Consider the following 18,727-nt stretch of genomic DNA (forward strand, 5'->3'; position numbering starts at 1 on the left):
TATATTGTTTTGCAAAACAGATATTTTAAGAACAATCTTTGTATTAGACTTAGACGACAAACGGTCCATAGGCCACAATCCGATTCACCTAAGGTTTTAATTTAGCCTGTTAACTACTGTTTGGACTAAATGTATGAAAAATTAAAAACGAATCTTGTTTAACAATAAAAGTCTTCAGAAATTTTCATTAAATTAGTATTAATAAACTTTAAATTTCAGTCTAGTTTCAATGTCTTTTCTAATAGTTTTGGTTCTATTACATTTATTTTGAAAAATAAGGCAAAAAAATACACGAAAATTTTTACTGTCAAATTTTAATGACAATTTCTGTTTTTGGAATATATTTTATGGAATGTGTAACAAGTACTTTACTACATTTTTAAATGGGCTTTCCACACTGGACCAACATAGCTTCATTTTGAATTTTTCTAATATTTGCTCCAGTCCTGTTAAATGTAACTGTTTTGAAATTCCTATCTACATATTTTACTTGAAGGTATGAGGTAAAATGTAAGTCAGTATATATTTTACACAACTGAAAGAAAAGAAAACTGATTAAATTTAAAAGCTTATCTTAACAGATATGAATAAACCATCGTTTAATTCTCTAAACAATTTCTTTTCATAAAGGTGTGAAAAAATCAGAGTAAAATACAACTAAATTCCAGTCTACATTCTTCTCTTGAAGGGTGTGCAGTTAATTCTAAATCAATACATTTCTTCACACAGCTAAAGTGAAGAAGGTAAGGGGAGGAAAGAGATCAAGTTTAAAAGCTTAACTGAACATATAATGAATAAAGCCATCATTTAACTATGCAAATCATTTCTTCCCCGGAAGTATGAACAAAATGAGCATATACTATGACTACAATAATAAACATATTTAATAATAAAACTATTTATTAATTCACTGGATCTAAGATCACATTATCAAATTACTAATAATTTAATAACAAAATTTAACAAATGTATACAATCATATAACAAGACATGTATATAAAATTGCAATAAAATATGTCATTTTGTCAACTTAACAGATTATTTTTAACTGCTTATGTGCATAGTAAATAATCTGAATTTAAATAAAATATTTGGTTTTCATATCAACAGTATCCAAATAAATAATAAAGAAAAAATTACAGCATTTTATCGCATAAACAAGTCTTTCATAAATATGCACCTTATTATTTACAAAACACATCATATGCAAATGCAATTCAAGACAGAACGAAGTTTAAATGTATATACTTTACGACCCTACCTCTATCTCAAGAGCAGAAAGTGCAAAGTTCAAGCCAATGTTCTCAACCACTTATTTATTCACAAACTATAATATCTGGAATCACTTACAATAAGTTTCGCAATAAAGTATATCACATTGCATATTGGGTCATAGATGTATCACTATTTTGAATGGTACATAATTGAGGCAGAAAACAATCTTACATTGATACAGATTTTAAATAAAAATCAATTTATTTCCAGGGCAGCTGACATAAATCCCTCTTCTTCATGGGGCCTTTAAAAGAAAATCACATCAAAACATTGCAATGACCAACATTCAGACAAGAGATGTCACTTACTCCTCTTCTTCAAGAGTAAATATCTCTTAATTAGTGCAAAATGTTTTACTATTGAAAAAGAGCGATTATATCAGCCACTCTAAAAACCAGTAGTTTAATAAAAAATTTATACCAATCTCGAGAGATTTTTTTTCTTTGCCAAATTTTGCATTTTACATTACCATGTTTATCTTTCACATATACAGATGAAATTATGGCATATCATCATTTTGAAAATATTACTGTACATCCCATAAGAGAGGAAGATCACAAAGAAATATTACAACAGTTTAACAAATATTTCAGAAATTCCTAGAGCTTGACACAAGCCCCCATTTATACCAAATATCATTTATGCAGCGTAAAACTGCTGTTGCATGTGTCATACGTGTTTAAAAAGCCTTTTCATGAAATTTTTAATTCTCATGATGCAGTTTATTTGAATGTATAAATCATGAGAACGCACTGAATGAACAGAATAAATAACACCAGTTTGCATATGATGAACTTAAAAATGAATATTATTACTTTAAAAAATAAAGTATAAAAATATTAGCTTTATAAAAATGCTCTAAGAATTTTTATTATAAAAATTGAGTTCTTTTCAATTACTTACTACTTCTTACTTCAATTACTTAATAAAAATTGAGTTCTTTTCAATTTTTAATTGCTCCAGCAGGGGGAAAAAAAAGGACATGGAATTGTGAAACCGAAACATAACACACATAGGATTTGAAAAAGTTTCCCAAATTGAATTTTTTATTGTGAAAAATTATTTTAAAGCATTTCACCAAGCTATCATTTTTAGTACATTAATCTTTCAAGCTGACAATATACACTTTTAAACTGCCAAAAGCAAAAAATTATATTTTATTTTTTTGGTCGTTTTAGTAACTAAACTTCAGCTTGGTGAGGGGAGAAGAGAATTATGTCACACATTGCTAAAGTTTTTAAATAAATAATAATATTAATACCATAAAAACAGCATTCTAATAAAAATAGCCTACATAGAGAAATAAAGTAACAAACTGCTGCTAATCAATCAAATATGCTCATGCAAACAAATTTGTCAGATCTGCTTAAAAATTTTTATTGCTCCCAAGTAGACAGCTCTTGCCTCTCTCATATTTATGTTGACATTTGTCATTATTCAACCATATAGATCAAACATATCTACATCACCAATATATGCATAAAAAATACCTTAATACATACATATTTTTACAGCTAAGTTGCTTAAATATATATCATGCCTAGCAGATCTTAATAACAATGCAATAATAATAAAAGTAAAACAAATCCCATATTATATTACATCAAGTAATTAATAAAATAATACAATACAGAAAATATTTTCTTCTTAAGTATATAAATATCATAGCTGTGTTGACATGTACATATAAATGTTGTATAATGTAAGAATACTTTGTGAATACAATTTCTAAAAAACTATCAATACAAATAAAATATATTTTAGTGAAAACAGAGACATTATTATCAATTTATATTTGAAGGTATTTATCACAAAAATATTTAATCCTATCAAGTTCGTTTAAACTCATTGATCCAAATGCCTAAAGCAGCTTTCATGTAAATAATAGCTGAGAAGCTGGCTTAGTTTACCTTTTTCTCTTCCCCTAAAGGGTGCAAATCTGCACAATGATCATATGATCCTCGGGAATTCAATTTCAGCTTACCTATCTTATAGAATATATGCTTGTTTGTGGTTGGATTCTTCTGTAAGAGGCTTTGTAGCAAAAAACCATAGTTGGTGAAATTTGAAAACTTCAGACCTCTTTGTCTGAATCAATAAAAGGAGGAAAAGAAGGCTAGCAAATTTCATTTCTCCTTTATACTTCCTGACTAGGTATTGAAGAAATTTTCAACCATATTATGTATGGCAAAAATAAGATATTATTTATTTTTGCCACTTTTATTTAAAACTTTTACTTTACAATGATGAACCTAAACATACACAAAATTAATAAGCCACTGAAAAAAAATCATTCAACACATAGATTCATTCTTTTCAATAGCTATATAACATTTTAGCAACTACTGGTACAATACAGGAACTAAATGAAATTGACCATGGCTGCACTATTGCACTATCCAGTTATTAGCTGGTAAAGTAATAAATAATTTTTTCACTGTTTTTCAGCTGGAAGTATGAACCAAAAGATTAATAATATAACAAAAATTAATAAATCCTGAACTAAATACTCTTGGAAATGGAGCTTAAATTGTATAGGAGACCACAAAAGCCTGACTCTCAGTTTTTGAGATATGCATAAAAAGATCTTGAGATATGCATCTGTACTTCTGTTTTTGAGATAAACCATAATTCTAGCTGAAGCACAGACAGCTAGAATCTTTTCATGCAACTGAACCATGACTACAGCAAGAAATGATTTTGATTTCAAAAATTTTATTTTGACAGTACGTAAACCTTAAAAATCGATTCGTTTTCCTGTCTCATTCTGTTAGAAAGCTAGAATGATACATGCAAGGGATCATGATCCAAAAGTGTTAGATTCTTCATCTTTCTTTCTTTTCATACCTACACATCTATTGATAAAATTTCCTTCCATACTCTCACGTTTTCTCTCTCTATTCTGATTAGTGATGCTTTAAAACTTTTACCTTTTTTCATTGGTTCTTTAGGAGAAAAAGTGTTTCCATCGCCCCTAAAAATAGTGTATTATACCATTATGTATTATTACTATTATGTATGTACATTATTATGTACTATCAAGCTTACATTCAACTGGAGTTCGGTTGACCTATTTCTGAGTTTTTGAGTGAAATTATAATACCAGCCAGAGCCCCAAATAAGGATGAGGTCCAAAATTTTATTTCATTTAACTATTCATCATCAGTCTCATCATTGTCATTTATCTCTTTACATTTTATTCAATCTAAATTTTAATTACTAATTGTTTTATTTATTTATCTATTTATTTTTCTTGTTTATTTTTCCTGATGCCTTTCCAAATGGCTCCTGTACTTGTGATTTTTGAAATTAAGTTCTGCTTGGAAACTATGTAACTATTTCATGATGCAACAGGTGACATCACTAATGAACATTGATAATGCCCATCTGCGAGATATTTATTTTCTGAATATCTTCTTACATGCTCAATATCTCTTCTTTTTTTAACACATACTTTTCTCATAAAAATAAATCTTTCTTGAGATACTCACAAAAACTTATCATATTTGTTTGAGTAATACCAGCTACAACTCAACTCTGTTTAAGTTTTATGTTTTAAAATTAAGCTCTATTGTTTCTGTAAGAATAACTGCTTCTAAATTTTTTGGAAATATCTGCAATTAAAGTGTTTTTCATATTAAATCCATAGTTATTTTCGAATCCTTTAAAATATTGGCGTCCATGGAACAGGACTATGGATAATTTAAAACTGGAAAGAACACAATTACGGCGATATTTCACAACTTCTTTGAAAGAAATGGACACTGTTCTAAAAGATGAAGCAGTAAGTAAGATTGATTTGATATCTGTATTTAATATATTTAGCAATAAAGCTGACAGATTATTTCAGTTAGATGAAAAAGTTAAAGTAAAATGGCTAGAAATGGAAAATTTTAATGAAGATGAATTTTCTAATGATATGGAGTAAATGGAAAGCTATCGAAATCAGTGGGTTGCTATGAAAACGAAAGTTGATTTAATGTTACCAACCACTGAAAGAAAGGGCGATATTTCCAGTGTAGTAAATGAAATGAAGCGAAATTTCCGTCTTCCTAAGTTAGAATTGAAACAGCCTGATCACATGGACAATCAAGAGTAACAGCTGCATCCCTTACATGACAGTTCATTTTCTTTTGTTATCAGTTTGAAGAAATGCAAGGCGATTATAAGAGAGCTGGTTTTAAACATTCACGTTGCAAAAGGAACTTGAATTAGCCATTCTACTGCTGTATAAGGGCTTAAAAAAGTTTGACTTTATGTGGGGGGAAAAAAAAAAAAAAAACCCAGTGGTTTGTGCCCCATTTACTTTATCCTCTAAACAGATCCATTTAAATTTGTTGTCGTCATGTGAAATGGACTGGATTGTTTCTAGTTTATTATGGCACAGCACAATAGGGTTACCTACCTAAGGAAAGGAATGCCTTGGTGGAAACCTTTCTGAGGAAAACTAGCTCACATACATGATACACATAGGGAAAATCAAGAGACTTGGCTGTTGGTGGGCCCATGTTCAACAGAACCAAGAAGAATGGGATAATATGCTATTTCCCTGTTGAGTATGGATATAGCCGAACCAGTGACTCCAGATAAGTTTTGATCGGAAGAGAGCAAAGAACATGAAACTTGCCTTTTCTTGTTCATGAAAGAAATTTGTCAATGAAAGCAATATCATAGTTTGGAGTGGAATCAATAAATAAAAATTGCTTAGCCAAGCTATGCGCATCTTCGATAAAGACATTGAATATCAGAGATTGATCTCTGATTAATTGATATCAGAGATATATGGATGAAGTACTGGAATCCCATTTGAGACTACTGGAACTGTTTAGTCAAATGTTTTTGCTAATGGATGATAGTTCTCATCCACACTGAGTATCTCTAGAGTTGGAATGCTTGAAAACAGAAAATATCATTTGAATGGATTGGCCAGCTTACTCCCCATATTTTAAAATAATTATGCATATGTGAGGTGCACAATCAGGTTGATTCTGTCAGAGGTGATTATGCACCATATTGAAGAAAAATCTGTGACAAAAGAGAAATCATTTCCCCATCATTTTAAAATTCTTATAAACTTAACTTTAACTTCTATACTTTGAGATTAATCAACTGGCAACATAGTAACTTATATTAAATAATGCTTTCATACAAATCTTTTAATAATTTTTCAATAATTTTTTTTTTTTTTTTTTTTGTCTATAAAACATTTCTCCCGCCTTCTTCTAGCATACCTTCGTGGTGTAATGGTCAGCACAGTTGGCGTGTTTCCGAGAGGTCCGAGTATTGAGTCTCGGCGAGGGCATTGTTCATTTTCCACATCTCCTACTATAAAATAACCTGATGACTCTATAGTGGCGCCTGAACTAAAAAAGGTGATGGATGATGATTCTCCGCCACCAGGATTTGGCGATTGAGTCCCCTAATTCCCAATCGCCAGCACACTCGCCGCATATATGACAGGTCCAAATCCTAGCGAGGGCAATGCTCATTTTTTGTGTCTCCTGCTTGAAATAATCCTAATTACTCTACATGTCAATACCCTTTAATTTTGATGAGCACTGTAAAGAAGAATAGGTCCCCTGCTCTCCTTTAGGGGATGGATAAGGCAGCATTACATCTACATAAAAAATCTATTTTGCAGAAAAACAGAGAAAACTGATTATTTTTATACTAACAGCATATTAAGCTCCTTTCAATCAAAAAAAAATATCAAAATATATTCTCACTTTATAAATTTTAGATTTTAATATGGGTCTTTCCAAATATTTAAAACTAGAAAAGTTTTTAAGTTTATTTAAAACTACAAACATTTTTAAGAAAATCTTATAAATGCATTTATTGCAAAATTTAATACAATTATTATGAAAATGGCACACATTTTTTATTATAAAAATACAGTATCTGGCTATGACATATAAGCAATAAAAAATTCTGTAAAAAAAAATGGAACAGAATAAGATCCAACTTATTCTTTAACTACTTTTCATCATAATGAAAACAGTACCTCAGTTATTGATATTACCTTTAAATATTACTAATACTCTACAAAATATATTTTTGGAATGTTATAAAAATAAATGAACACAGTCAGAAATACATTACAGATTTAAGACTAGGCAGCTGTCAAAATAAAAACAAAAATAAAATGAAAGAGAGAAAAAGTAAAATCTCAGTTATTGAATAGAAATAAGGAATCTTCAGAAATAATAAATACTAACTGTGACATCTAAAACACCTTTATCAGTATAATTAATTAAATAACATTAACTAATGAATTATTTTAGCTTCAATTTTATTTGCATTAAAATTATGCAAGCATCAGTAATAAGAGGGAATAAATTTTATCCTTTCTCTCATGTAATGGTAGAATATATACGTTGTTTTATAATACATAGAGATGTTCACAAAAGATCTGATCATCAAGAAGGATGACTGTACATTTAAAGTAAAAAAGTTTTTAGTACCCAATTTTTTTTTTTTTTTTTTTTTTAAATTTTCAGTGATTACTTTTCAAATACAATAGAGAGCAATACACATTAGGGAAATAACCATCAAAACTTATTTCCTTTTCATGTTTTATATATCACAATGGAATTACAGTTTATAGAAGGATATATTCAGGACTTCGTCATTTCGGTGATAACAATTTTAGTAACAAAACCAACTAGCATTGCAAAAACAACAGTAACAATGGTTCCATGAGTCATTCCAAAACCATAAATCTATGAAAGAGAAAAATGTGAACAAATTTCTGTCATATATTTAAAATATATTAACATCATAATGTAATATGACAGGACACAGAAGTAAACATAACTTTTGAAAAAGTAATTCTTGGCTCTTACTTAAATAACTATATAACGCAAAGAAACATTAACTCATACAGCATTGTGTGCATGTGTACTTGAATCAGATTTTGAAAGTTTATGAAATATATAATACAGCATTATAATGATGAGATATCAATACCTTTTACAAAAATAAACTTGAATAATTATTATCATATACATACACGCACAAAACAAAAAAGTCAATATTTTTTAATCTGACAATTAATTATTTAAGTTTTTTATATTTTTATGTACAGCTTGTATAAATACTATATTATCATCTATTTTATATACAATATATAAAAGATAATAGATATCAGAGTATAAAATAATGTTCTAAAAAGGTAACTTCACATTTATAATTCCAATCACAGCTGGCTTTATTGATGATGCGATGCTTTAATGATGATGATATGCAATGATTAAATGTGGAAAATTCAAATAAACTGTCAGTTACTCTATAGTCAAGGGGCAAGGATCAGTGAAATAAGATATTGCAGGAAGGCAATATTCTTAAAACCAGATCTGATTCGAGACAAAAATTTAAAGTGTTTCTTTTAGTTTCTCTACAACGTTTGGATTAAATATTAATTTTTCAAATATTGTTTAATCTTTTCAGAATGAACTCAACAAGATTTTTTGCTGAACAACTTTTAATACACTCTTTTGCGATAAAATCGAAGAAGGACTTGTGATTGTGACGAAATTTGGTATGCAAAAACATTTTGATTGAATATATACAAATGATCAATGTTTCAAGGCAAATGAACAGGAACTGCGATCATAGCACGCATTTCTAGTGTGCAATTCGCAAAGTATGAAACCAGTAACAGAGGTGGAAAATTTATCTTTTTTTGTTGTTGCCATTGTAATTCTGTAAAGAAGCAACTACAGATGCCATTATAACAATATCGAAGACCTTACAGACAACTAAACGACTTTGAACGTGGTCGCATTGTAGGGTTGCATGAAGCTGGGAGGTCATACCGAGCAATAGGTCTCCACCTGCTGCGTACAAACACTGCTATGCAAAGATGTTGGCAGCAATGGTTTCTACAAGGAAACTGTCGACGAAATGAAGGCTCTGGAAGGCCCAGGAGCACAAATGCGAGGCAAGATAGGATGATTGTTTGCCAGGCCCAAACCTAGCCAACAGTATCCCTGTCAACTATCCAATGAACTACAACTACGTCTATACCTCCCATGGTACCATCCACCTCCACCATCTCATGGCGCTTGTCTGAGGCAGGGTTACGCTCACAGAGGCCTTTAAGACATTTGCCTTTGATCCCATATCATTGGTGGAGTCATCTGGAGTGGTGTCTTGCAGCCGATCATCATGGCCTGCCATCAGACTGGCATCATATAGTGTTCAGCGATGAATCCCGCTTCCATCTTGAAGCAGCTGACCACCGTGATCATGTCTAGAGAGGATGGGGCCAGTTGTCCCAATCAGCCTTTGTTTTAATCAGCCATAACCCCTGGTATGATGGCGTGGGGTGCTATTTCTTATGACAGCAGGTCATCTTTAGTTCTCCTCCGTACATCTTTAACAGCTCAACGATATGTTGGCACCATCCTGCAGCCGGTTGCATTACCCTTCATGGCATGTCATACTAGGGGCCTTTTTCAACATGATAATGTCAGGCCACATACCGCTTGCATATCTCTGAACTGTCTCCATGCGGTTGATACTCTTTCTTGGCCAATAAGGTCACCACACTTTCTTTCACGAATGGAGCATGTCTGAGACATGGTAGGCCACCAGATTCGGGCACCAAAAAATATCGCAGATCTGGAGCAACAACTGATGAATGCCTGGGAGAATGCGTCACAGGATGACATTAGTAACCTCTACCACTCCTTGCCTCGACGAATTCAAACATGTATTGCCGCCATGGGTGGTTTGATCACCTGCTTATTTGAACACTCAATGGGTGATTGTGAGCTGTGAACAGGTATTATGACCTTGATTTTTTAATCATTTTATTACCTGTGTATGAGCTATATACATATTGAATTACATCAAAAACAACCACTTCCTTTATGGTGCGTCGATTTTTTTGCAAAAGATTGTACAGTACAAAGTCTGTAATCTGGACGTCCATTATCAGGAATGATCTATAATCCGGACCTCAAAGGGTCCTTATTCTCAAGTTTGAATTCTCCCTTTCAATTATTTTCTTCAAATGTGTTTCATATTTCCAAAACAAAATTCTTTTCATATTCCTAGTTATCCATAATTATTCTTTTTAACTCTACCACTTTATATTCTGGAAGCACTTTCCCCTCAAGTTCTTCAGAAAACAATTTTTAATCTTCTTTTTTAGCTTTTTCAAGGAAACCCATTCTTAATAATATGGCCTTTTTACAAACAGCTAACTTATAACAACCTGTGCATGGCTTTATACCAACACACAGTATGACTCCATCAAATATAAGAACTTACATTACAATGTTATACCTTTAAATTTTCTTATTAACTGCTTTTAAGAAAATAGTATAAATTAAAATATTGCCCACTTCTCCTTTACATTAACTTAATTATTAAACTTTCAACTTCACAATAACAATATTTTACCTTAACAATTATTCTACCTTTGCCTTCAACTATACATTTAAACATTTTTAACAGTAATATTTATAATTCATTAATAATTCTAAAAGGAATATGAATGGCTAGTCTTAACAATATTTCAAACTAACTTTTTACTAAAAATATCAATTTTTACTTGTATTAACACACTTTAAATGTAACTCTGTATTTTACTTTGGAAAAAAGCATCATAAATGGAAACTAAAAAAAAGGGGGGCTTTAATAGAATGTGTGTGTAGGTGATACAAAAAGAAATAAATTTCTCACTACTGGGATAACCATAGGTATCCAATGATTTTTTCTATCTGCCACAACTCTGTCAGTACAAATTTATGGCATCACTAATAATTTGAAGCCTGATTCTTTAAAACAACAGAATGCTTTAAACAGATTGGATTTGCTGGATTCCTCACTCTACATTGTAGAAATTCAAAAGAGGCCTTAAAATAAAATCAAAGAATCCATGAAACTCAAGGAAGATAATCGGCTTCACTAAAACATTTTTTATTTGTAACACATATACTCAAAAGCCTAAATAATTTTTAAGAATTAAAATAGCAGCAGAATAAATTTTCCAGCCTTGCTGAATACATATCTCTTCCAAAATCTTGCTCTCATCTGCTCTTTTGACAAAGTTTTTGCCTTTATCCATGCCAGTATTTACCAGTTGGCAAATCTTCACACCTCTTGGTGAGTTCTCAAATTTTACAGACCATCCCTTTCTTTTCATATCCCAGAGTCAGAATGATTAAGATCAAAAACTGCCATTATTCCTACTAGTGTATAGGAGTATCATTCATTACAGCACTAGATTTTCCCCATCGCAAATTATTTTTGGCCATGATCTTCATTTGCCATATTACCTGCTCTTTGGATGTCCACTAGGTATCTGTTCTTCACCTAGAAGATCTGCAGGCACACATAAAAGATTTTCTCTGGTTTCCCAAAGGAAGAATGAATATTATGACCAAAAAGATAAAAACAAGATATTATGCCAAATCAACAGAGAGAGAATTCAAGGAAGACAAAGTTTGATTCTGGAATCCAAACATCATCAAGGGATCTCATCCAAGCTCATTGTGAGAGGGCCCTTTCCATATGCTAAAGAAAATGTATGATGTATGGGTGCATATTCAGAGAATTTCTTCTTCTAAACCTTTAAATATGGTAGGTTTGAATAAGTAAACTATGTCAGACTTGCTGACTTGAATTTCAAGTCAGCTTCAGGTCAGTCATAATTATTTAGGTATAGAAGGCATGCCAATGCACCTACATGCTTCCCTGCCTTATTAGATTACTACAATTTTGTAAAAATGAAAGTAAGCCCTTGCGAGTTTTGCTGTATTTAAATAACCTAACCTAAAATGAAAAGTCTGCGTGCTTGCATCTTGTGACTTTTTTGTTAAATTTAATTAAACACTAAGTCACTGCTCCTGTGAGGAAGTTATCATAAAAAAATTTTATGGAATGTATCTCCCATAAAACAATCCAAAAATTCTCACAGTTGCTGCAAAAATATGTATGCACAGAACAAAATGTTTTCAGACAATCTACTTTGTTAATACAGTAACAGTTTCAACAAAATTTAGTCCATCATATATAACAACTAATATCATTTATTTATATTGTGTTTAATATAATGAACAGATGTCATTGATGATTTAGTTTACCCTTATTTTCAAATAAAGACAAACAACTAATATTAAAATTGATTATATAGGGATGAAACTATAATAAATCCTGAAGCTTCAGCAGGTGATATTACATAGTTAAAAAAATCTGATGTGTACACCACATGACTTCCTTGTACAGAATATTAAATTATACGCATTTTTTCTAGCATTTCATTTAAACTTATTGGATTGAATTAAATCTACTTCGCCGACAGCGCATAAACCACAATAGAATAAATGCATTCTTTAAAATTCACTCTAGTATTTGTTTCCCACTATCCAGCGCCGGAGTATCGTATACTGAGTGGATATATATATCCACTCAGTATACGGCACTCCGGCGCTAGATTTACTTAACAGTATTAATAATTATATAACAGTTAACTTATATAATAATTATATAATGGAAACTAAGTTAACTGTTATATAATCCAATAATTATATAAGAGTTAACTTATATATTTCATTCATATTATAACTCATAATGCACAAAATTTATATCATTTAAAGAATAGAATTATCTAATTGTTGCCACATGTTCTATTCAAATACTATAATAAAGCTAGAATGATGTATAAAAGAAATTAAGCAAGCAAAACAAAAAAGAAACAGTTTTTCACAGACGATTGAGTATTTCTCATTTAATTAATTCAGTTCTCACTTCGCAAGAAGGCAAAAATACATAAAAACTCAAATTATCTATATTAAAAATCACGAAGTAAATCTCAAATACTTATTTCCTCGAAAAAATTCCAGAAAGAATTAAGCATGATTTAATTGGCAATAATAAATTAATGTGTTATCTTTGTTGCTGCGAAGCTAAGTTTCTCTAGATTGGCACCAAATACACTAGTCTCCTGTTTCAAATGTAAACATCAATGGCCGCCATAAAAAAAAGGCTTAGCGGCACTTAAACAACTTTAAAATTGTTGATAATTCTAAAAATATTGCACACAGATTTATTAAAGGCATAAAAACCTTAATCGGAATTTAAAATCAACATAATACAAACATTTTTAAAGCAAAAAATGTACAATTTACAAACATATAAGGGTAAAGAAACTGAGATCACTGAGCCGGGTAACAGAGTGGATATATATATAAGTATATTTATATACGTTTGGTGCGGCCGATTGCAACCAAAATACGAGGTGCACATCTACATGTTACAGCAGTTCCTATATACAAAATTTCAACGTTCTGAGGCTATTTGTTTTTGAGTTATGCGAGATATGTATGTACGCACGTACAGACGCCACGAAAAAATTCTCTTCAGAATTAATTTTAAAGTAGTTTTATAATTTTTTTGAAGGAAATGAGTATTTTATTCTGTCCTTATGTACAGATATCACGCAAAAACATCATTAAATTCCATTCGATAGCAGTCAAAATGGATATTTTCGTTGAAATATGCTGCCTGAAACTTTTCGTAATTACAATACTTCCTTTTTACTTTGTACAAATAAGTAAAAAAGCACTCAGAGAAGTGAACTATATTCATAACTCCTATATAATGAGAGCAACCATTTCTTGAAATTACTGATCTACTTCCACTCATTCTTTAAAAAACAAAATGTGTGCTAAAGCCAAAGAAATGTGTCTATGAAAAGATTCACTAAGATATGCTTCAAGAGCGGAAAAGAGTTTTGTTCCTATCAACTAAACCAATTATAAGGTATTTCTCCCACCTTCCTAGCATGCCTTCATGATGTAGTGGTTAGCACACTGAGCCAGTATTTCAGAGGACCATGATTCAATTCCCCCCGAAGGCGGTTGTTAATTTTTCATCTTGCCTGCTTCCAAAAAAACCTAATGTCTCTACTGTGGTGCTCGAACTAAAAGGATGTTGGATGATGATTCTCCACATCCAGGATTTGGCGATTGGGTCCCCTAAAAACTCCACTTGCCCTTTAAAGGGGGATATATAAGGTATTTCTCCCACCTTCCTAGCGGGCCTTCATGGTGTAGTGGTTCTGCACGCTGAGCCGGTGTTCCAGAGGTCCATGGTTCAATTCCCGGTGAAGGCGTTGCTCATTTTTCATCTCTCCGGCTTTTCCAAAAAATATCTAATGTCTCTACACAATATAATTTATAAATTTCACACCTTAACGTGAATCTCAGTAAGTTCCCAATTTTAAAGCCAAAAAATATTCAATTCATTCACACAGTGTATCTACGAAAATTTAGAACTAAGTTTGCAGAGAACTGAAAAATCAAGAAAACAAACTTCTTACTTTTTACAGTTTAATAAAGAATCCCTGTAAGTCTATATGATGCTTGGCATTTTCATACAGGTGCTTGATTCCTTAGCAGAACTTATCTTTTGATTACTGCCCAAAATCTCTGGCTATAATTTTCTGAATTTATTCAATGACATTGAAATAATAGCCTTTGAGATGAGACCTCACTTTAGGGCAGAGATAATACTGTGAAGATGAAAAATTTGATGAATGCTGATCAAGAATTTTGATCTTCCCTTGCAGTTGTTTGAAAAGAATGGAATCGTATGACTACAGATTCTCATGCAGCAGAAGTTTGTTACTTCCTTAAGCTTTCTCAGACTTAACATAGTAATTCCTTTTCAGATATTTAATCAGTACAACTTCAGAGAAGACGAAGATCACCATTTTCCCCTCAGAAACAAATTCCTTACGATCAAGAAAGATTAAAGAAATGGTCATGGTGAACCTTCTGTTTAATCTCAGAATCATTAGCAAAGCATCAAGTTTCATCTCTAATCTCAATTTGTTTGAAAAAATCAGAATTAATTCCTGCTTTATAACAAAGCTTTACAGTTATTCATTCTTCGGCCTTTGAATGCAGAACAACATTCACTAGGCAAAGCAAACAATTAACTGCATAGAAAACACTATCTGTAAGCAGATGATATTTTAGAAAAAGCAAGTTGAAATGTCATAGTAATAAATGTTGCATATTATTGTTCAGCAGATTTGCTGGAATTGATTTTAAAAATCAGTTCTAAAATTTTGTACACACACTGTACACATTCAGTTACAAATTTTGTACTCAAATTACTCAAGTTAATCAATCAAATTTTGTACACACTCGGTTATGTACACAACATAACTGAGGTGTTATTTTTATACAGTTCAATCTCAGACTATATTACAACATCAAGAGAAAATAGATTTGTATTAATACTAAAAATTTTATTTATTTATAAACCATTCTAAAAATTCTCACAGTACTAAACTCAAAAGTGGAAATTAATACTTACAGACATTTGCAGAGCATTTAGTCCCATGTATTGTAAAGTCTTTATTCTCTGTTCAGTTGGGTATATGCACTAAAATACAAAGTAATGTTTAAAACAATAATTATCATTCTATAGTAAATATCTATTTAATAAATTTCTTAAAATGCAGTAAAGGAACTTTTGCTAATTTTTTATTTAAATAATAAGAAAAATTAATTTTTATTATTGATAAGCAGGCAATTTAAAATCTACTGTAAAAATCAATTGGCTAATTACAGATATAAAAATACCTGCTAACATATTAATTAATCCTTTCAAACATGAAAGATTATAAAACATATAATGAAAGGACAACTATAAAAACTGCAGATATATATCAACAAATGCACCTGTTGTATCATAAACAATTCATGTACACATATACATATACTACAGGGTTGGGTACAAACAGAGAAGAAAGTTTATAGTTTTTAAAACGAAATAACACAATAAATACAAAGAATTCCTTTTTATTCATGTTGCAGCTTTACAATTTAATGTACATCATTATTGAAAAAAATACAAATTATGCCAATATAAGGTCAAAAATCATAACTTTCAAATGCCATCCTCCTTAGTCCACACACTGCTGTTGATCAGACAATCTTTACATGAATTTATAAGCATTAACTACACTAACAGTAGGTTATAGAGTAGTATGATGTGTTAATTTTTTGGATGACTGGAGATCATTTCTTTGAGCAACCTGTTTAGGCTGTAACACAGAATGCTACACTGCAATCATGTCTGGTTAAGCAGTCCTACAGCAGCTGCAGTTACTGAGGCCCCACCCCAAAGACATTTTGTGTTAGATAATTTTCAGACATTTAGTGCAGCGACTTTGTGGAAAAAATTGAAGTGGAATGGAATGCCCAAAGACTATTATATAACAAGCATAAGTAATTTTTTTTTTTTAAAGTAGGTGTAATTTCTCACTGAAACAATAGTTCTCTACGCACTCCCCTCTATGTTGCTATTTTACACTCCCCCCATAAAATTAATAACTAAACAGATCCCTTTGGACAGATTTTCAGTAAATCATTTTAGAACAGTCAAATCAAAAGTAGAACAGTATCTGTACTAAATAATCTATTCGACAGCTTTTTCATGCTGTAGTACGATTTCATTTTAAACCAAACTCAGATAGCTTTATTATTTTCTAATTTTTGTTTTTGAAATGAAATGATTAGTGGTATAAAATTATGTAATATTCTATAGAAACCTGCTACAGAAAATGTAATTTTAAAGAGGATCTCTTTGAGGCGCCCACAAATCCCAACTTGCTGGGGAGGCAGTCTGAAATTCACAGAAGGCACACAACCCAAATCAACCAGTGGTTTCCTCAGTATGGGGACAATCGCCCATACAGTCAAAAGTCTTTAATCCAGACTCTTCGGGACTTCGGCGATTCCGGATTATCGGTTTTTCCGGATTCTAGGTCATCAATTTAAATCTGGTAAGATGGCAGAAATTATAAAATTAAAAATATGAAACTGGAATTTATGAAATAAAGAGCAATTATGATCTAAAGGGTATCAAAATTTCAAAAAAAAAAAAGCATTATTTATTTGTTTACTTAATTAAACATTTCTTTCAATGTGAGCATGCGTAAAGCATACATTACGCATAGTCCAAATTAGAAAATTGCAACGAGAAAACTATTTGATGTGTATTCATGATATTTATAATGACGAGGAATTTGATTTAAATCATATCAAAGACGGAGTACATTGAGATGAAATACTACATTTAGTAAGGAATTATAAGCTGAATAAAATAAAAACATCTGCCCTGAGGATAGTGCTGACAGATCAAATTCCAGTTCATTGCGAGCCATTTCGAATTCACTTTAGTTAGGGCCATGGGATCCAAAAATTCATGAACACTGTTTCACACAACACAGAATAAAGGCAAATACAAAATTTCCAGATTTTTTCCCGATTTCGCCCCTTTTCCGATTAAAGAACCATCATTCGTCCATTAATATCACATGACATATCACATGATCTCTCATTTCCCTCACACAAAATAATGCGTAATCAGAACTGAGTACTGCTCACATTATTACCAAAGTCCCAGGTAGTAACCTTTATCGCCTCCAAAATGTCGCCAAACTACCAGTTACCATATTGTAAAGATCAGCCAAAAACTTACTTAATTATACTGTACGTTCTCAATGAGAAAATAAAATAACAGTAATAAAAAACTTACTAAATTATGTGATTCAAATCTTATTTATTGCAACAACTTAAACTATTATGGCACTTTATGACCTCTCTTTTCGACTTTCACCAGAGCATATCCGTGATTGTCGACATACACCGGTGAGGGTCCGAATATACAAGAATGTAGTGAAATATTCGATCTTTCACCAACGCATTTGGTGAATGTTGACATTCTCCGGTGAAAGTCGACATTCTCCAATTTCGGTCTTTCACGATAACATATATACTAAAACTGAAATCTAAGATGGAATACATTGGTGACAAAATTTGTGTTCGTTGTTAATATGGCATATGTGTAGACAACTGTTACAAATTAGTTGATGATCAACTAAAAAACACAGAGAGATATTAACTCATATATATAGAGAGAGATACTATGGCATGTAATTTGAAAGTACTATGTTTTGACAGGCCATAATGTTGCTTTCTTCATATAGTAAAAACAATAATCTTTGTTTTTAAGTATTCAAAATAATAACTAAACTATTTTAATATAAAAAAAATGATCTTAAATATTTACAATTATAATAATTAAAAGTAATGTTATACAACATATTTTTAATATAATTAAAATATATTAAGGTTATAAAAATTATCAAAATTTCTTTTTAAAAAATGCTATGTTAGTACTTTTAATTTTATAAATAGGTTAAAATACTCATTATTTCAGTTTCAGTTTAATCCACTTCAAGTGCTCCTAAATAAGTAAAATAGTTAAAAATAGTTTTCTTGTAAGTTGGCAAAAACATTTTCATACTTTTATAAAAATGCACAGTTTTGTGTTTCTTTAATGTTATCTTTTCACATTCGTATAATATAAAATACAATTCCCATCTTTTGAATCTAATTTATGTACTTTTGAAAATTAATTT

The 18,727-nt window shown here is 30.9% G+C and overlaps 1 protein-coding gene across 2 annotated transcripts in view; it reads right to left on the reverse strand.

The window, feature by feature from the left end:
• Positions 1-582: 582 nt before the first annotated feature.
• The window catches only part of LOC118187657 (uncharacterized), a 45,330-nt gene continuing 27,185 nt past the window's right edge, over positions 583-18,727 (reverse strand). For both annotated transcript variants that reach the window (XM_035357916.2, XM_035357917.2), the window contains exons 8-9: positions 15,613-15,681; positions 583-7,997 (exon numbers count right to left, since the gene is read on the reverse strand). In XM_035357916.2, coding sequence (XP_035213807.1) covers positions 7,893-7,997; positions 15,613-15,681 — 174 coding nt within the window. In that variant the 3' untranslated portion in view covers positions 583-7,892. The remainder of the gene's footprint in view (positions 7,998-15,612; positions 15,682-18,727) is intronic.

Source organism: Stegodyphus dumicola, chromosome 1, assembly GCF_044657685.1.
Source record: "Stegodyphus dumicola isolate Sdum_Otavi_A_Nest chromosome 1, ASM4465768v1".
NCBI lineage: Eukaryota > Metazoa > Arthropoda > Arachnida > Araneae > Eresidae > Stegodyphus > Stegodyphus dumicola.